The sequence below is a fragment of the Lampetra planeri genome, chromosome 22, assembly GCF_965212315.1.
Source record: "Lampetra planeri chromosome 22, kcLamPlan1.2.h2, whole genome shotgun sequence".
In the NCBI taxonomy this organism is placed as follows: Eukaryota; Metazoa; Chordata; class Hyperoartia; order Petromyzontiformes; family Petromyzontidae; genus Lampetra; species Lampetra planeri.
Window position 1 is genome coordinate 6,572,584 of NC_136128.1, and position 21,592 is coordinate 6,594,175.

The 21,592-nt window shown below is 47.2% G+C and overlaps 1 protein-coding gene across 5 annotated transcripts in view; it reads right to left on the reverse strand.

Moving 5' to 3' along the window:
* The window catches only part of LOC144724950 (phosphatidylinositol 3,4,5-trisphosphate-dependent Rac exchanger 2 protein-like), a 210,747-nt gene that overhangs the window by 25,936 nt on the left and 163,219 nt on the right, over positions 1-21,592 (reverse strand). For all 5 annotated transcript variants that reach the window (XM_078604290.1, XM_078604292.1, XM_078604291.1 and 2 more), the window contains exons 32-33: positions 13,219-13,260; positions 6,393-6,610 (exon numbers count right to left, since the gene is read on the reverse strand). In XM_078604290.1, coding sequence (XP_078460416.1) covers positions 6,393-6,610; positions 13,219-13,260 — 260 coding nt within the window. The remainder of the gene's footprint in view (positions 1-6,392; positions 6,611-13,218; positions 13,261-21,592) is intronic.

Genomic DNA, 21,592 nt, shown 5'->3' on the forward strand with positions numbered 1-21,592 from the left:
TCCCTTTCAGCACACGCTTGTCCATCTGGAATTTCAAGCATCGCTCGAATAAGGCTTGGTGACCAAACTGTTTGAAGCGATTGAGCTAAGGGGACAACAATAAACGGAAGAACCGAATGGAAGAAAAAAAAACACAGAGCAAATGTACAGCAAACAGAGTTTTAGAACTAATTAAGGGATTTGGTGAACTTTTTTTTCTCTCTCTCTCTCTCGAAACTTCTGCAAAGAACACGTGGAAGAAAGAGTGGAAAGGCAGGGAGGGCGGGGGTGTAGAAATGCCCCACACACCACATGTGGAAAAGCACAACCCCATGGGGGGAGAACACTAAAATCTGTTAGCAATCGAACATTTCCGCCTCGCCACTATTTTTGAAATGCGTCTGACATTTAAATAAAGGGGGGCGATGGGCGAGAGAGGGCAATGGGTGAGTCGAGTTTTGGGGAAACGTAGCTGGCGTTGGACAGCGGAGATGTACGAGCCCCCATTCCCACACACACACACTGCAGCATGGTGCCTCCTCCTCCCTCCTTCTTTCGTACGGCTGCTGATGTCGATGCAGAGCAACGACTACAATTTCACATTCAAGCGGCCAAGCCAGAAAACAGCATCAGGAGCAGCGGAGTGGTGCATCATCGCTGTGATGTCGCCTTCGTATTTGTGGATCGGGCCATTGTTTTACGGTCTGTTCTAGATGACCCAAGTCGCACACTACTGGAGAGTTTTTATTTTCCAATTGTGCATCAGGTATCCCCATCTGCCATGGTTTGTGCAGTGGATGCGGTTTCGGGTGGACCATGGGCTTCGCGGAAGATCAAAAACCCAGCGATCATCTGCGTTGGGTCTTTCATAACAAGATGTTCGTTTGTGAGTTATTTTGAACTCCATTCAGCTGTCCATGACTCACCGGGGTTGAACTCAAATTGTTGAAGGTTATGCCTGAACATTGTGCCTGAAACAGTTTTTGCAGATGAATATGCAAGATTGGTTGTCTCCCATTATGATCATTTTGACAAGTTTAGTTTTCCTGATGACGACCACTTGCGGTGTTGCGATCGAAACGTCGTAGTTTTTTGTTATTTTCTTTGAACCTATCTACGTGACTTTACCAAAAGACTCAAAGAATATGAATTCTTGCAGTCACGAAAGCTTTCAGTCAAGATTTAGTTGTGAGAGATTAACAACATGCACGAGAGAGGGGATACCGAGAGAAGAAAGGAGGGCAGCGAAAGAGATGCTGAGATGAAATCACGGAATTACGAAGCCACTCCTGGACAGAAGGAAAGGAAGGGATGCATGAAACTTTTGCTCAGCAGTGGAACAACAACAAGAACAACCGCAGACACTTTCCACTGTACCGTCACTCATTGTGTCACAGCATTGGTATACAAGTTAGGTATAATTCTACGTTGAAATTAACACTGATGTTGCATACAAATCCTTAAATTGGTATGAGATTCGGCAGAAGAATCGTCTTAAAAGTCATCATCATCAACGTCGCAATATGCGTTGCGCACATTATCCCCGTGGCCACGTCTCAAGGTGCGCATCGCGGGATCGATTAAGCAACTGGCAGATTCCACGATCACAAACCACGACACCCGGGTAAGGAGATTTATGTACAAATTGGCCAAGCAGAGGATATAATTTTATGTTTTATTGAGCTGTCGTGAAATTTTAGCCAGGGCACATCACCATTAAATCCACTGTTCTTATCTGGGGGGGTGGGGGGGGGGCAGGGGGTAGGGGATGTTTAATGTCCACAGGGTGAAGAGGACCTCGGTTTAATGTCTCATCAGCCACACCGGAACGCCAGCCTCAACTCGCCATCATATTTTATTTACGTAGTTCCTTCTGCAAAACTCAATACGCTCAAAAGCATTAAATAAAACTGCGAAACCTACTTTTTTTTAACACGCAATAATTAAGAGATTGCATCGTTGACTTCAAGTAGATGAAAAAAAAATACCCAATTGGGTTGCTATTTTTATTTGTGGCTTCCACAACAGTTCAAATCCAAATTAAACAATTGTGCAGTAGTGCGTCATGCTTGGAGGTTTGTGCATTAACCGCTGGTAATATGACATATTAATAACAATTTAAAATCGCTACGCAAACGAATATCATAACCAGTTCAAGATGCTGTCCACGGGCAAGCATAGAAACGGGCACATAGATGCATACAAACGAAAATAACATTCAAAGCACTAATGCAAAACACAAGAGTCAGAAACAACGTCCAGTCATCATAATTATATAGACGGTACACACACTCGTGTGTACTTGTCTGTGTTAACCAGCAACGACTCACTGAGACTCGAGACATTTTCAGCAAGCTGCTGAAAACATTGGGAGGTTTGGCCAATTTTTGTCAGGAATTCTTTAAAAAATCTCATCCCAGATGTCCGGCCAATGTGGAAATGTCGGCGACAGAAGGGGGCTTTTCTCTCTCAAGAGCTCCATCCTCAGTGGCTTCTGCCAGCAGTGGCGTGAACAAGCAATTGCAGGGCTGCACCTTTACCTATTCTTACATAGGGTAGGAAACCTAGAGTGACAAGAAAACCAAGCTATAAAAGAGAATATTTCTGTAATTCTATTCAGATATGTATTATAGGACCTCTGCCTGTGTGATCACACCAATCTAACAGCACTGCTGAGCTCGGAAAATGAATGTGCAATTTTGTTTTGTATTTTATACCCAACACATTTCTTCGGTCAATTGCCAGGGTCAACGGCGGCGTGGTGTATTCCGCAAATATGCCCGACTGTGAGGGCGAGCACAAGCCGGCGTGAGTAGGTTAAACGTTGAGTTTTATAAGGGCACCATGGGGTGACCAGCGCCTCCCCACCCAGCCCCACCCCTCCCACCCCCCACCCAGCCCTACCCCTCCCACCCCCCACCCAGCCCCACCCTCCCCACCCAGCCCCTCCCCTCCCATTTTTGGATGCACGACGGACGGACACAATAATCCCCTGTCGGCTGGTGTAACCAAGAGGTTCCTACCAGTAGTAACCTCCTCTTGTCCCTGGCTATGACCAACATAAGTGTGGCTATCATTCCTGACAATTAATGGTGAATGACGATTCTTATTATTTTTGGTTAATTGTAAGACACTGCACCTTTTCCAGGTTAGTTTAGAAGGTTAGTTTAGAACTCAAGTCTAAAGTCACAAATATTGGTTCAGAATCGACACACAAACAAAGATCCCCCGTGTAGCCATAACAGACTGTTGGGGCAAGTACTGTTAGCGAGCTCCTATGAAGGCTGGCACTGCACACGAGGGGGTGGGTGGCCAGCACCACGTCCAACCGCCTTTGTGGCGATGATCACACACCGCACTAGGTACTCATTTGAGGCTGAGTCGACCTAGGGGAGGCCCAGGAACGGTTCAGATAATCGTCACTGGTATTGTCCGTGAGCAGGAATCGAACTCGGGTCACCGGATTCATAGCGCAGCGTGCTGACCGCTGCACCACCGCTCCCCACTTACACACACACACAGCAACCCCATGAGCCATTAGGCCACGTGTAGAATGTAGTCTCACACACTTTAACACTGTTAACAGTAATTAAAAACAATGGCGATTATTTCCCCCGCCAAAGCATCGCTGAGTCTCGGAACTCTTTATTCAAGAAGGACAAGCATCTGGGACGTTTAGTCAAGACCATGACTTCGTGTTTACCAGGGTGGGAGAAAACCAGAGTACTACGTGGAGGAAACCCACACATACGGGGGGGGGGGGAGGGGGGGATAACACCCAACACTGCCTGCCATTTTCTGACCACCCATCCCGACCGCCCCAAAGTGACCTGAAGTGAAATGTTGTAAGGTTACACCAAACCAACAAGCTAGGAGTTAACTTGCACCCAGCATGAACTTTCCAACATTTTGCAAACTCACACCGATGAGAACCAGGCCCAAGAAGCCCCACCAGATGGCACTGCTCACCGCACGCAATGACACATTAAATATTTACGTCTGGTTTGGCCGACAGCTCACGCCGGAGAACAGGCCAACGGCGTCGCCGGAATTCGTTGCGTGCGTTTTGCGTCTTTGCATGCAGTGTGCGGGAAATGCGGGCCGGACAATCTCGCCTTAGTGATGTCACGCAGTGTATTTTAGTATTGCAGACAGATCGCCCCGGCGCTGGGGTTGCGCGCGTTGTGACACGCAGACATTTCCCATTGACTGGAATTTTACAGCCTCGTTTATTTGATCAGCTTCTGTTCGGGCACCTTCGCCCATGGCGCGCACATTCAAGCGCGAATATTTTCAGTTTTTTTAGAATTGTGGTTTATTTATTTTACGCAAAAAACGCTGCGACGAGGACAGCGTCTTTTGCAATGTGGTCCTATTTGCAATCACTTACCGCAGATTTCTTTCGTTTCATTATCAGACCGACATGCGACGTATTTTATGGCCACGCCATCTCTTTTAATTGGGTCCGGGAGCCGACGTGAACCGGCGCGACCCATCGCGAAGACAAAGGACGCACGCGCAATTAGGCATGCAAACACGCACGAGGACACACGGACGCGCGTTAACGCGGCGCTCAAGCGTTCGACCAAAGCCAAAGATCCCCCGTGCAGCCTTAACAGACTTGTTGGGGCAAGTGCTGTTAGTGAGCGACACCTATGAAGACCGGAGTGGCATACGAGAGGGGGTGGGTGGCCAGCACCACGCCCGGCCGCCTTCATCTCCCAGTGGCGATGTTCACTACACACCGCACACCAGGTACTCATGAAGCCGAGTCGATGTAGGGGAGGCCCATGACCGCTTCAGACAATCGTCACCGGTGTTGGCCGTGAGCGAGAATTGAACTCTGGCTCGCCGGGTTCGTGACGCAGCGTAGAGCTAAACCTCTGCGCTCCCGTTCTCCCCAAAGCGTTCGACCGGACGCTTGCACACGTGCATGCGTGTGCAAGCGCAGTGTCAGGCATGCGTACACCCATCGCATGAGACAAAGAGAAATACATTTCCTTTTAAAGGCCCTTGGGGAGCACGTGGTCAGATGCTGTTAGCGGATCGCTCCCTTCACTGACGCTGAGTTGGGGGGAGGTGGTATAGAAGCAAGGATGGCGCTACCAGCATCGTCGCGATTGTACCCCCACCCCCCCACTCCTCCTTCCTCAAATATATAGGTCAATAAATCTGGCAAGCATCGAATAAAAATGCCAACGTAAATCCACCCATCTCAAGATTTTTAATTCATCATCACTATATTCGTGTATTTGCATATTTATTGCTAAATTATTGCTCCTTCCGCACGCATTTAAAACAAGTCTCAGAGTGATGCTCTGTCATCGTGCAACGCGCTTGCGAACGAGATACGCAAGAGCGTAACGTTATCATCTTGCCGTATAAGATTCAAACGTCATACTTTCAGGGAGACATTGAAAAGTGAGACGTTGTAAGACGCCTTAAAACATGTCCACAGTCTCAGGAAAGGTGTTGTTATAGAAAGCGATCATTGCTTGCCAAAGGGCAATTGAGAACGGTTGTTCAACACAGCGGGGATACGTACTGTGCACGTGAATGCGCATTAAAAACTGTGTGCCGGTTATTCTGTGATGGAATTTAGATTTGATTCCTACAACTACCAAGCGATTTGTGTCCCACACACAAAAGTACATGGACAAACATCAATTATTTAGCCTTTTAGACATAGACAAGGACCCCAGGCATGGCACACAAGCGGGTGGGGGGGTAGCCGACGCCCCACCCAGTCACCTTTGTCTCCCCAATGCTGATGCTTACACACCGCACCAGATACTCACCTAGAAGAGGCCAAGGGCCGGTTCAGATATCTGGTCATTGTGGTCATAAGGCGGTGCCCTAACCACTACGCTTCCACTCCACGCAAAGACCCCCCGTGTAGCCTTAACAGACTCTTGGGGCAAGTTCTGTTAGCGAGCGCCTATGAAGGCCGGAACGGCACACGAAACGGGTTAGGTGGCCAACACCACGCTCGGCCGCCTTTGTCTCCCTAGTGGCGATGTTTACACACCGCACCGGGTGCTCATTTGAGGCGGTGTCGACCTCGGGGAGGCCCAGGACCGGTTCAAGATAATCGTCACTGGTGTTAGCCGTGACCGGGAATCGAACTCGGGCTGCCGGGTTCATAGCGCATCGCGCTAACCGCTACACTGCCGCTGCCCGCACAAAGACAACGATCCCCCGTGTAGCCTTAACAGACTGTTGGGGCAAGTGCTGTTAGCGAGCACCTATGGTGAGACAAAGGCGGCCGGGCGAGGTTCTGGCCACCCCCCGCCCCTCTCCGTGTCGCGTGCCGTGCCGGCCTTCACAGGTGCTACCCCGCAAACACAAAGGCGCAAGCACACGAGTTATTTATCCCAGCCATACGCAACGGAGCAGGCCGCGGCCACACCTACCAGGTGGGGCGAGAGCAGCGAGCGGAAGCTGACGAGCGCTCCGAGGCCGGCGGTCTGCTCGAGCCAGCGGCGGCTCGCCTCCGTGCCGCGGCTCTCGTAGTCGCGGCCCGGGTTGTAGGTGCGCGTCAGCGCCGACAGCAGCTGCTCCGAGAAGACGCAGACGGCGCCCACCAGGGCCTGCGAGAAGGCCGTGTCCCTGCGCGTCTGCTGCCCGATGTCTGGAGGGTTAGAGTCGGATCGCGCAAATTGGCTTAGCTCGGCGGCATTGCGGGCAAAACTCCGTCCCATTCGCGTTCGCGCACGCGGGCGTTTCTCCGTCGTCACGCGCCGCGGATAATACGCGGGCGAGGCTCGCGTTTGCTCGCTCACGGCCCACTGCTGGTGGAAGGCCCTCCACAGGAGGGAGCACGAGAGAGCCCCCTAAATGGCGGCCTACTCTTCCACACTGGTCACGTGACTTGGAAGAGGTGGGAGCACCCACTTGTCGCACCCACCACAAGCGACCTGGGTACAATTCTTGGCATCAGTGGCACCTGAACCTGTCCTGGGTCTCCCCGAGATCAACTCAGCCTAAAATCAATACCCGGTATGGTATGTAAAGGCAAGAGTGACGAGGTAGGGTTACTGACAACCATGGGCCAGTGGTAGAAGTTTACAGTTCGAATCCCACAACTGCCCTGATTATAGGTGCGGCTGTATAACCAAAATAACTAAATATTCCGTGCCATCCATTTCTAATTGGACGTTAATAAGCCTTCATTGTCATTGGCAAGAGTAGGCTCATCATGCGCGAAGGTCCAAATTCGCAAAGCTGAACTGCAAGTTACTCAACTGGAAAATACGTCGCAATCATCACGGCCCTACTTCAAGAACCTGGCAGGACCCTCATGAAAAAGTCACGTAACCCGGTGAGGCTTTCCCAGGTAAACAAGTGGAACAATAAAAGTCAAAAAGCTCTCATAGGTGTTCTCTAACATCGCCTGCCTCCTATAGTTTATAACACGACACAGGAAATCTTTTATTTATTTTTTGGATTTAAAGCTTTCGTGACTGCATGGATTCATTTTCTTGGTTCTTTCGGTAAAGTCACGTAGAAGGGAAGTAATAAAATAATAAAAATAAAACATAATAAAATAATTCTCACGACGAAGGCTGCTTGCGTTGTGGCCGAAACGTCGTGAGAATTATTTTATCTTATTATGTTTTATTCTTATTATTTTATTATTTCCCTTCTACGTGACTTTTACTGAAAGAACCAAGAATACAGGAAATCTTTGTTTCTGTTTGAATGGATTTGAACGTATATCTATACTGCACATGTACATTCAGCACATTTGTAAGCAGTGCGTCTGTGTATGAAGTGGTAATGTAGTGGTTAGCACGCGGCACTATGAACCCGGTGACCCGAGTTAGATTCCCGCTCACGGCCACCAACACCAATGACGACTATCTGAACCAATCCTGGGCCTCCCCCCTAGGTCGAATCAGTCTCAAATGAGGACCTGCTGCAGTGTGGAAACATCACCACGAGGGAGACAAAGGCGGCTGGGTTGTGGTGCTGGCCACCCACCCCCTCGTGTGCCGTGCCGGCCTTCATAGGTGCTCGCCAACAGCCCGTGCCCCGACAGTCTGTTAGATGCTACACGGGGGATCTTTGTCTTTGTGTGAAGTACCACACTAACCGTGGGCTCATTGTAATTGCCAGTGTGTCTCTGGGGATGGAATGTGAGGGTGGGTTTCAGAGTTAATGGGAAACACACCTTCCCCTTTATATGCGAGAGCAGATCACAAAAAAGGCCATTTAAGGCAAATGACTGTGGACTCACGAGTGGCTATTAATAATGGCGCTAATTCAAACCATAAACTACAGAACAAAATTAAACATTGCCATTCATGTTTGATTCGTTATGTGCTTTAAATAGGTGAGCACGCGCTAGAAATGAATCATACCTTTGCAAAGAGAATCGTGCCTACTGGAGCGACATGACATTCATTATTGATTTAACTGTTTTACAGGTAATTATCTTTTTTTGGAACAGTTACTGAGCACAACCTCAAAAGGCCCAAGACGTCTAGCGGCTAGCAACAAACAAGCAATGGGGGGCGATAACATGGCCTTGTGGGTCGTGCGGTCACCGATTGTTGCATGGAGGGGGTTCACGGTTCGAATCCAGCGGCTGTGCTGCCTCGTATTGTGGTGTGGTATGAACCGTAATAATACTACGACGCGCCATCATCTGCGATCCCAGTGGGTGTCAAAGATCTCGTGACGTCCGTTCGCAAGAGTAGACGCATTGTGTGTGCCGGCGTCATGGTTCCAAATTTGAAAAGTTGCTCGCGAATCACTCAATTGGAATATCAAGAGCAATTTTCCGCCCCCTTATATGAAAACTTGGCAGGAAAGAAAGTCACGAGATTCATTCGATGAGGCTCTCCTGGGTTAACAAGAACATAATTAACCAAAATTAATCAAAGTTGTAGTAAGATACGGTTTAACACATTTCCTGAACTGAGCAAGGTTACGAGAGCTTTTTTGAAAGAGAGACAATGGGACGAGAATTCCATAGTGGAGCGGTGCGAGGGATGAATGTGGTGGTTGATCACAGTATGGATGAGATGATTCAGTCAGGGTGGTTGGTTAAAGGACACGAAGACCTACACTTGTACATAGCCAACCATGCTAATTGGAGGTGCGGATAATTGATCATTGCAATTGATAATTCCTCCCTTTGAGTAGCTGCTTTAAAATCAACATCATGTTTGTGTCTAAATTTAAAACTAATTTCTTGAGAACTGTCTTTTGTTTAGTTTGTTGTCCTTCCCCCGCACCTCCAATTATCACGGCTGGTTACGTACGGTGCGAAAAAAGTTCAACATACATGCATTCACAACAGCAATTTGTCAGCAGCTGTAGGAATCGAACTCTTACATACATGCAGACTGGTTCATTGCAAGTCAGTGGTAATGGTGACACACTTAATAATCTCAAATCAAAGCACCTCCCTGCTCGAGCAAGCAATTGCATGGCACTCATTTCCATTGGCAGTCCTGAACCATTGATGGAAATTCCATAATCCCATTCCCTCTCCATTGGACGCCCGCAGCTCCCCTTCAATAAAGTGGTACATATTTTATCGACAGTGGAAGGATGATGAGCCCGAGTGATCTCTGACCAAGACACGGACCTTCCCAATTGTGAGTTGAACAATCCGTTCTTCATCACACAGCATCACCTGACCGGGTTTCCTGAATCTTGCTTTAAAAAAAAAACTAGGATTTTTCTGCTCAAATGAGCATTGACATGGAGCTCCTATCCCATTTTACAGCCATCATCCAGTCTTGGAAATTCCACATTTCCCGTGACGTAGTGAGTATATTCATACGACAGCCATTGTTTACTTCCACGCAAAGTGGTAATTCTCTTTTATCAACCCTGGAGGGATGATGGGCTGAGTAAACTCCGAACCGACCAGGATTTTAACTCTCAACCTTCCGACTGCGAAATGCTCACTCCCGCTGAGCCACCTGGCCAGTATTAATCGTATTAACTGCATAAAAATATCAAAAGCCCGTGTTTACACTGATCATCATAGTATGCAGGCTACATCATCATTCTGCCCACGTGCACCGGTTCACCAGCGTACGTGCGAGCACGCGTCCTTTCCCCACGGGCGCAAACACACCAGGCTGTGCGCGCGATGCAGCGAACATGCGGTTTGATAATATGAAGGGAAAAATCCTCCGGCAACCACACTAAAGCTATTTTTATTTTAGCAGGTAAGGCCCACTGAGCTACTGTATATATCTCTTTTTCAGACTCCACCTCGCCTACAGATGATAGCTCAACGAAGTGGCTTGTCACGTGGAACATGTATCGCAGCCAGATTACTCTCAGAGCATCTTTCTAAATGCGGAGGAAAATCCACACGACCACATGGGGGAGAGAGGCACACAAACTCCAATGATACAGGCGTCAGGGTGGGACACGGAAACTACGGGGATAAGAAACGCTCCCTTTCTTTTTACGGACCTGCCCGCTGTCCATGAAGACAAACTTCTGCCAGAAACGGGGGGGGGGGGGGAGGGGTGGGCAACGTGTCCAACTTGACGACCAGAGGTCACAAACGGGTTTTAATTCCTTACCCGTACCCGTACCCGGCCGCACCAGGGTCACAAACGGCTACCCGTACCCGTACCCGGTCGGGTACGGGTACCCGTTCCCTACCCGTACCCTACCCGAAATGAGTGACAAACGGTGACTCACCAGTGACTCACGGCCTACCCGTACCCGGCCGCACCAGGATCGCAAACGGCTACCCGTACCCGGCCGGGTACGGGTAGCCGGGTATCGGGTAGGGTACGGGTATCGGGTACCCGGTTGCGACCTCTGTTGACGGCAAACGTCACACGGCTTGCGCTCGTAGATCGTTTACGCACATGTGGACAGGAGATTGCGCAACCGCGCGCGGTGTTCAACCGCAGGGACCACCCGCTCAGCGGTCTGAACACGAGCGCTTTGGCGGCGGAGGCGGCTGGGGGTGTCCGATTGTCGGGCGCGCGTTTATGCGGCCCCGTGTTAATGGGCGCGCGGGATTTTCTCCATGGCAACAACAGGGCACGGACGGAATAAGGATTGATGGAGACGATGATGTGGAAATGCCAATGGGGTTAGCGTGCGCAAGTGTGCGAGTGTGTGCGCGCTTGCTTGTGGTGTAGCGGTTAAGCGTTATGCTGCCCGACACGAACCCGGCAACCCGGGTTCGATTCCCGCTCACGGCCAACACCGGTGACGATTGTCTGAACCAGTCCTCGGCTTCCCCTAGGTCGACACGGCCTCAAATTAAAACCTGGTGCAGTGTGTAAACATCGCCACTGGGGAGACAAAGGCGGTCGGGCGTGGTGCTGGCCACCCCACCCCGTCATGTGCCGTGCCGGCCTTCATTAGGTGCTCGCTAACAGCACTTGCCCCAACAATCGTTACAGGCTATACAGGGGATCTGTGTTTGTGTTTTCCTGCCTGTGGGGGCGCACGTGAGTGGGTCGGAATTCGGACGCATCTACGCACGTGTGAAAAGCCTGCCACTGCCAAGCGCAGACAAAAGCTAAATACGGAGCCTACGCAGTAGTCCTCATCAGGAGTTGCCTGGTGTCTAAGAGTATTGAATGGACTGGGTGAACAGTAACCCGGACATGCCGGCACAACACTTTTCAAGTCCTAGGGCGGCTCCTATCACCCCTCGGTTGTCTTCAGCAGCAGCTCTTTGCGAAGAGATTAAGTTCACATCTGAAGCTACCCTGATGTATGCTCACATGTGCCTGAATGTGTTCGCGTTGGAAGTTAACCAATTGATATCTCCGCGTATGTGCACAGGAATAAAGGAATGAATTTATCAGTGTGCATGCGAATGTGCAAGTTTATTATGCATTTATATACCCGGGTCACGCGCTTTGACCTTTGGGTTTTCATCAATGTTCAGTTCAGTTCATGTATTAGGTATATCCCTGTGAGACATGCGGCTCTTGAATCGGGTGCAACCGCAACAAACAAAAACATGAACAAGAAACATCTTAAAGTGACTACGCGCAACAGAAAAATGTGTATGCCATCCCAAAAATTGCAATTGGTCACGTGTGTCTTTACACTACATATTACAATACAAGACAAATGGAATTGCATACAGCCATTACCAAGTACAACAACAACCTTCCATTTGTCTGGACACGGAGTGGATGCGAGTGATGCACAGTCGACTAGACGGTGGTGCTCGCCTGACCGCCTGCATTTGTCTGACACATCGTGGCAAGTATTTCACTTAAGAGTGAGTCCATCAAATTGAGGGTATGGTGCCAATTATCGTACATTACTAGAAGCCACAGTCGTGCATGGCCAGAAATTATGGTAGAGTGCTAACCACATGAACACACACACACAGATAAAGGTACCCCTTACAGCCTTAAACAGACTGTCAGCGCAATGAGTTGTCAGCAGTCACCTAGTAAAGTCAGCATGGTGAACAACGGGGTGTGTGATCAGCACCATGCCTAACTGCCTTTGTATCCTCAGTACAAAGACAAAAACGCTCTACGTAGCCTCAACAGACAGTTGGGGCAAGTACTTTTAGCGAGCACCTATTAAGCCCGGAATGGCACACGAGGGGGTGGGTGGCCAACACCACGCCCATCCGCCTTTGTCTCCCCCAGTGGTGATGTTTTACACACGACACCAGGTGCTTATCTTCTTGGTTCTTTCGGTAAAGTCACGTAGAAGGGAAATAATAAAACATAATTAAATACAATTCTCACGACGTTTCGGCCACAACGCAAGCAGCCGTCCTCAGGTTAAGAACAGGTCTGTCGGAAAGACATTCAGACGCTGCCTTTTCGACAGACCTGTTCTTCACCCGAGGACGGCTGCTTGCGTTGTGGCCAAAACGTCGTGAGAATTGCATTTTATTATGTTTTATTTTTATTATTTTATTATTTCCCTTCTACGTGACTTTACCGAAAGAACCAAGAAGATGAATCCCTGCAGTCACGAAACCTTTAAATCGAAACCAGGTGCTTACTTGAGGCAGAGTTGACCTGGAGAAGGCCCCGGACCGATTCAGACAATCGTCACCGGTGCTGGCCGTGAGCGGGAATCGAACTCGAGTCGCTGGGTTCGTAGCGCAGCGTAGCGCTAACCTGCAGCGCTACCGCTCCCCATGTTTACAGCAATACACAACGCAGGCACGGTTGCCGACTGCCATTTCCATTCACCGTAAAAGGAGGAGACAGGCCACGAAGTAGTGCAAACTCACAGTTGACACTGAACACACGTTCATACCTGTGCTGTCCAATAGGGCGAGGGTGACTTGTCTCTTCAGCTCTAACGGAGGGGAGAGAAGGAATAATAGAGAGAGAGAGAGAAAAAAAATCAGAAACAGTCCAGCTGTCAAAAATCTGCATTTCATTTCCTGCGGTGTAATCGCGGGCTAGATCTGCAAGGCTTCAGCAAATGCTCTCTGCACGAGATCCATAAAAATTAGGGTAATTACTGGAGGGGGGGGAGAGGGTTAGTGGGGGGGGGGAAGTTGAGTGAGGTCAGTAAATGAACGTGCCTCCATGCTTACGAACGTCGGCGCGCAAGCATTCACTCAATTTGCGCCGTCTCATGTTTCTCCACGGCTTTAAGACCGTCACGCAGACGGTGGGTTAACGTTGCAAACCTTGCGAGGGGGGGGGGAAACAAGGGACTTTGACGAACACCAGCTTCCATCGAGATGCTGTTATTGTTGTTTTGTCCCGGTGATATTCACAGACACCGGTTGTTCAGTTCACGTGCACGCACAGCTGGATTGTGTCCTTATCGCACCGTGAAAGTTTGTGCTTCACTACGCTGGCCAGTGCGGGTTGGTGAACGTGGAAGCATACACGTTGAAGTACATTGCAGTGACTCCTCTACTTATGAACGAGTTAGGTTCCAGAGGTCTGTTCGTAGGTCGATTTTGTTCGCGAGTCCAACTTTACTCCCGTCGATACCAAAAATGTTGCAAGGGGAATGGCTGTAAAAGTTATATAAACTCCGTTAGATGTAGATACCACTGGTTCTTCATGTTCCACAGATGTAGATGCCACCACTGCCATCTATTGCGGGGGGGGGGGGGGGGGGCGGTTGAACTTACGACTCTCAGTCCGAACAGACAACTGGACATATGAACAAGTTTGTTCGTATCTCTGAAAGTGTGTAAGTCGAATGTGAGCAAGTAGACGAGGAAAAGCATGTAACATGAATGCACTGCCCACTGATGGTCACCACGTAGCCCCGTAAGCCCGTTAACAACATGTCTACGCGTCGTGGGTCAATCTTCCTAGCACTTAATTCTAGATTTGAAGCTTTCGTGACTGCAAGGATTCATACTCTTAGTTCTTTCGGTAAAGTCACGTAGGTAAAAAATTAAATTAAAATTAATTAAAAAAATATATGTATTAATTTTAATTTCATTTTTTACCTACGTGACTTTACCGAAAGAACTAAGAGTATGCTTCCTAGAACTGTCCACGGTCAAACGCCGCTTTAGCTTTAAGGAAGCGATGAGATGAGACCACAGAGCTGGGTGCATTGTTGGCGCCAGGTTTACACCGTCTGGCTGCTTTCCAGCTCGTCTGTGGTTGCTCATAAAACTAAACATTATTACATGTTCTTAGGCACATTCTGGGTAATTTTGTCATCGTTATTTTTATTTTAATATTAGTTTGGTGAAGTGGGGTGTGTAGGATGGGCAGCATCAGATCGGATTCAGCACGGTGCAAAGGAGGTCGTGGGTATGATCCCGATCCCGACGCCTGTATATATTTGGAGTTTGCATGTTCTCCCCATGGTCAACATTCGTTTAGAGTATTTAGCGGCTATAAATTTCCATGTGATAAGCCACTTTGTTGAGCTATCATTTGTGGTCAGGTCACTTCTAAAAACGAGCTATACAGCTCAGTGGGACATACCTGGTAATATAAATTTTTTATAGTTTAAAAATATCGCTCACCACTGATTTTCCATGAAGCTACAATTCAATTTAGGTTGTCAAGTTCACAGGGCAGTGCACCATCACAGCACTTCCACTCCACACAAGTAAATCCTTTGGTCGCATATAACACTCATAACATATAATTGTGTATTTGTATTTTACATCCCATTTATCCAAAATATCAGGTTTTTTTATTAGACAAATATTAAAAATAAATATTCCATTACAAACAAAGTGTGTATAATGTATAGGTTGAGATCAAAGCCACCCCAGCATAAAAACGGAATATATAATTGCAGACATTCTTTTTTTTCAGTAAGCAGTGCCTATGTTATTATTATATTCTATAAACTCAAAAAGACTTGCATTGCTGAACTCATGTTTTATTAAAACTCACCAAACTGAAAATTATTACCGTACTGTCTTGGTAGATTTTGGGCTTTGCAAATGTCATATACCGGTCTGGAACCCATTTAGGACAATTTTAATTTAATTGGAGACTGAGAGTTTAAACTACCCTGACGACGTCAGACGTTTATAGCCCTTTAGGGTGCAACGCTGAAGCAAGCACAGAGCAAAACAAAAAACCAGACACGTTGACTGAAGTGCAAGCAACGCCCGAACTAGAAACTTTCACAATCATTTCAAATATCAATTGTTGTTGTTGTTGTGTGCAGGGGAAAGCCTCGCCGAGGTTTTCCGAGTTTCCATTTTCAGGAGGGGAACCAGCATTGGGACGGTTTGGCCTGTTCGAATAAACGGGTGTGTTGGCTTCGCGTTGGGGAATGCAAGTGGAGAAGCTGGATAAAACTCGGCACGCCACCTCACAGGCCGCATGCCTACAACCCGTGGCAAGCCCTGATGGTCACCAATCCAAGTGCTTAAAACCAGGGTTCAAAAAGCCTGCTTAGCTTTCGATTTAAAGCTTTCGTGACTGCAGGGATTCACCTTCTTGGTTCTTTCGGTAAAGTCACGTAGAAGGGAAATAATAAGATAATAAAAATATAACATAATAAAATACAATTCTCACGACGTTTCGGCCACAACGCAAGCAGCCGTCCTCAGGTGAAGAACAGGTCTGTCGGAAAGACAGCGTCTGAATGAACACCACCAAGCTTGGCAGCATATATTTAAGCTATTTAAGACCTGTTCTTCACCTGAGGACGGCTGCTTGCGTTGTGGCCGAAACGTCGTGAGAATTTTATGTTATTACGTTTTATTTTTATTATTTTATTATTTCCCTTCTACGTGACTTTACCGAAAGAACCAAGAAGATGAATCCCTGCTTAGCTTCTTAGATCCGACAATATTGGTCACAATTGAGGCGTTTTAGTTGTTGGGCGTGTATATGTTGAAGCAGTTGCATATCGGAAGTATTGCTTGCACCAGATTATAGACCCACAAAGTACGGGTACTTGCGTTAACTTTTCCATAGTTCCTCTCCATACACCCAATAAATATGTGGAGTTCATCATGATTTCAAGGCCCCAAAAAAACTAAAATCACGGCTAGTTTAATTAATAACTAATTATTATAATAGCAACACCTTCATTTGTTGCTGCACAATCATGACTTTCTACAAGTAAATAAATTTGAGCTCAGTACATATACAAGGACTGTTTTCTTGGAATTTATCTTACTTGATACAGCTATCGTGCTGTGACGGTTCCACCTGAAGACGAAAGCTTGTCTTGACTCCGAAACGTCGTGATTTTTATTTTATTTTTACTTTTCTAAATTTTAATTTTTTACCTACGTGAACTTACCGAAAAAAATACCTAAGAATATAAATTGAGCTCACCCTGTCAGACAAATTACATCTAAGGCGCGCGTTCGTCAAGCGACACTAAAATCACAAACGGGGGGGTGGGGCGGGGGGGGGAGGCTCTCAAAGTAATCTTCTCGACTCCCAAAAACTAACCGTAAGTGCGCCTGGCAGCCAAAGGAAAAAAAACAACGCAGAGGCAAGAGGTGAGATAAAACGTTTACAAACCACCGCACCGCTACCTGAAGAACACGCCGCTAATTTGTCCTAGCGGGAGCGTGACGCCCGTTTGCTCGGGCGCACGGTAACGCGCCCGTTTCTCCGTGCCGCGCGTGCGCCACGGAGAAACGGGAGGAGCAGAGGTCGGGGCGAGACCCCTGTGAGCGGGCCACGCTGGGGGATGGGGGGCCCCTTGCCCCCCCCCCCCCCCGGGGCATTCCACATCACGCCCACACTTTCCACGCGGCAAACGGCGTCTGGCGTGGAAATGTGCTAACCATCAGCGACAAACTGCTCGCGGTATTTTGCGGGCAGGGAAGCATTCCGTGATTTCAACAACAAGAATGCGTGTTTCTCACGCGTGGCCAACACAAGAGCTGGGTGCGCTCCACTCTCTGCATACCCCAAGTTATTCTGAAATCTCCCCCGTTTCTCAATGCCGAGTCTCAGCATTCAAACATTTTCTTCCTCTGCCCCCACGCTTCTACGCCGTTTCTGCCGCTCAACAACAATCCGCAGGGAAATGCACTGCAGCTGGTAACTTACACATCACGCTTAATCACCGGCTAGCGATGAACAAGGTGGGATGAATAAGTCGGCTTATTCAAATCTGAATGGTGTTGGTGGTGGTGGTGATTGTGGTTGTTAGAAGGCAGGAATCGCAACGCAGAAGTCACCGTTTCCATTGCCATTGTTTAAGTTGCGAGTGATGGGGTAAAGTGTGGAGAAACCCACCTCTTCCAAGCGTGAAAGTTTCGACCAAATACCCTCTCGTAAGACGTGCTTCCACTAACACTGGCATCAATACACACATTGCAGGGATGCACCTTTATATATATATTTTTTTATACAAAATTATTTTGTTCCTACAAGATGAGTGCCTTGCTACTTTCCAAAATGGAACGGTTTCTCTGTAACGGTGGTGTTGTGTGCTATGATTTGACATTGGTTTCACAACAGCATCCTGATTGTAAATGCCCGTCATTGAAGGCAACTCGTCACATGCATCTAAATTGAAAACTAGTTTCTTTAAAACTGCTTTTTGTGCTAATGGTTCGTTGTCCTTCCCCACACACCTCCGATTAGCATAGTTGGCTATGTACGGTGTGAAAGAAGTTCAACATACATACATTTAGACGATTAACTTAACTACTGCATGGTATACACATTTATTCGCAAAACTAGAAAACACACACACACGTTTATTTTATACTATTTGCAAGTAGGATTTCATTTTGGAATGGTGTATCATTGCTTATCCGTCCTATTGAGTTGACAAACTGTTTAATTCAACAATACTTATCTGAATAAATAAATTAATTGGGAAACTGGTAACGGACACAGGTTTGACTTAATACATCTTCTGTGGAATAAAAGCCCGATGATTACTCTGGCTCCAAATGTAGGATTCTCAAATTTGTGAATTTATTCAATCACCAGACTTAGATATTATTTGTTATGTTACTACATATTCTTTGGGTCTTTCGGTAAAATCACGTAGATAGGTTCAAAGGAAATACTACGATGACACACGCTTGTGCTGCAATCGAAACGTCGTAGATTTTTATTCATTATTTTTTTTATATTTTCTTTGAACCTATCTACGTGACTTTACCGTAAGACCAAAATAATATGAATTCCTGCAGTCACGAAAGCTTTAAGTCAAGATCTATGTTACTACAACTGAGATATCTACATAAACTGTGCCGCCCTATCACTCTCACGGTGCCCTCCTATTGGCCAAAACGTTGTAACAGATTCAGTGACATTGCCTGTGAAGGGAGGTCACGGTGTGCTATAATCGCACGCTAAATTTGCTTCGGCAATTACCTGTAAACTGTTCCCGACACAGATAGGACATTGAGTCTTGTACAACGGGATGTGTTCGAAACAATCGTATACTACCCCCCCCCCCTGCATAACAAGGATAACTTGGTAAAATCCACGTTTATAATCAAGGCTTTTCCCAAATTCCAAGTGCATCATTATCCAGCCTGCAAATAAGTACACGCGTTTATTCTCACAAGCTGAGGACTGGAAGATGTTCGCAAAGTGGAAAGGGCTATGAAATCCATCCGTGTTGCAGGCACTGGGTGGGTTGTGTTGCATTGCACGGTCGTGAGAAGTGTCGGCGCCTGGGGTAAGGCCTTCATCAGAGGTCGCAACCGGGTACCCGATACCCGTACCATACCCGATACCCGGCTACCCGTACCCGGCCGCGTACGGGTACCCGTTTGCGACCCTGGTGCGGCCGGGTACGGGTACGGGTAGGCCGTGAGTCACTGGTGAGTAACTGTTTGTCACTCATTTCCCAACGTCTTGTCTCTTCTCACAATTCAAGTTCCTAGAATCAATCCACCCATGCCTGCAACATGGCTTCATCCCAGATGTCGCAATCAGGTACCCGATACCCGTACCCTACCCGTACCCGGCCGGGTACAGGTAGGGTATGGGTACGGCCGGGTATGGGTACGGCCGGGTATGGGTACGGGTACCCGTTCGCGACCCTGGTGCAGCCGGGTACGGGTAAGGTATCAAAACCCGTTTGCGACCTCTGGCCTTCATCCAGCAGTGGATTGACCATGGCTGGTGTTGATTAACTCTTAACAAGGGGAGGTTAAGGTGTACTCGAGTTTTGGAATATTGGCAGGAAGTGCAAGGAATATGATGTTCGAGAATGGCTAACCATTACAAGCTGCACAGGAACGTAAGTTGATGCTGGATGGATATTCCTACAGGGCCGGCGCTGAACACTGCCATAAAAACTAACGCGTCAAGAGTACGAGGGCTGAAACGTATTAACTTAACAGCAGCACGTAAGCCTCTGAAGATTGATATCGAACATTGATGGTGTAGAGAGAACTGCTTGCAAGGGTTCCATGGGACGATTGAATCGCAGCTGCGTCTAGATTATGTTGCTGCTATAAATGTCCACACGATAAGCCACTTCATTGAGCTATACTTTGTTGGTAGGTCGCTCCCGAAAAATAAGCTAATAGCTCAGTGGGCTTTACCTGGTCAGATGAAAAGTAGTTTGGATTTGTGTATTTTGTTCAAGTGATTTGTTTACCTTTCCTATACTTTGCACTCCTATTGTGTGTTAATATTGTTTGCTGTAACGTTCTGACCTGTCCCTACGGGTCATCCGTGAAAAAAGAGAGAGCTTAATCGCTCGTCGGATTCCTCCAGCATAAATACATATTCTCATCGATTCTGAAAAATGAAAGCTCATAAACCTGCTGTATAGGTAAAGGTGCAACCTTTCAATGTCTGGCTCAAACCACTGCTGGTGGATTTGGCCTCCACTACAGGGAGCTTGAGAAGGCGCCCTTCTTGGGCATTTTAACTTCCCCATCCATGCGAGCCAGTTGTTGCGGAAGGCGTTTTCAGCTGTTGTAGAGTGGATGATAAATACATTTTGGCATAATAACATGAAACAAGTATAACCCGTAAAAACAAAGTTTTTCACTATAAATCCTTTATATGCGTGGCATCGGGGCGGCTAAAGTCCTCTCGTCCTCTGGCTTGAGATGGCTGCCACCTATGGGTCAGATGATTGCATGGCACCATTAAGCAATTGGTAATTAAATATAATACTTTTGTCCTAAAAAGTGTAACATTTTGGAAATTGTTTTTTCACGAACATTAATTGTCACGCACAACGAGTCTGTGTGGAAAATGTCAGCTCCATTGGATCATGGGAAGTGGGTTAAAAAACGACCGAAAGATTGGCACGGTCCTAAGCAAGCAAGCGAACTTAATGTAAAGGATTTTAAAAACACGATTACTCGAGGCCAATTATATCGTAATAATGCCATTTTATGCAAGAAAGCCCTGAAGAGGATCAGGTTTTTCAAGAGGGTCCCCAGCGTTAGACTATTTTGCTATGGCCATTCATGAGCAAAGTACTACCATTTTTTAAAATATTAATTTTACAAGGTAAGGCCCACTGAGCTATATAGCCCTTTTTCAGAAGCGACCTTGGCCACAAATGATAGCTCAACAGAAGTGGCTTATCACGTGTAACTTTATAGTAGCCAAATACTCCAAACATATAGTGGGGCACGTGGGGGTGTAAACTGTATGATCCAGAGAAAACCCATGCATGAGGAGATGGCAACACTCCGCACTGCTGTCTCTTGCCCATCTCGCAAACCCCGTGCATCTAAATTCCCTAAAAAGCCCTGGGAGTCTACCATCCAAGTATTAACCAGGATCAAAGCATGCTTAGCTTTGTATGATTAGATTGGGACCATTCAGGGTGATTTGGTTATAGCTCAGGCTTAAAAAAATTAACCCGTAAAAGCAAAGTTTTTCACTATAAATCATTTATATGCGTGGCATCGGTTTTATTTTATTATTCATTTCTGTTTTTCTTGAATAAGAGTTTAATTTGGCCACAACCCAGCCCACCATTGGTCTTTGAAACGGGCGGCTAGAGTCCTCTCGTCCTCTGGCTTGAGATGACTTCCACCTATGGGTCAGATGATTGCCTGCCACCATTAAGCAATTGGTAATAAAATATAAAAAAACAAAATTCCTAAAATATTTAAAATTTTGGAAAAAAAATTTCACGAAAATAAATTGTCACGCACAACGAGTCTGTGTGCAAAATGTCAGCTCGATTGGATCACGGGAAGTGGGTTAAAAAACGACCAAAAGATTTGCACGGTCGTAAGCGCGCAAGCAAGCAAGCAAGTGAACTTAATATA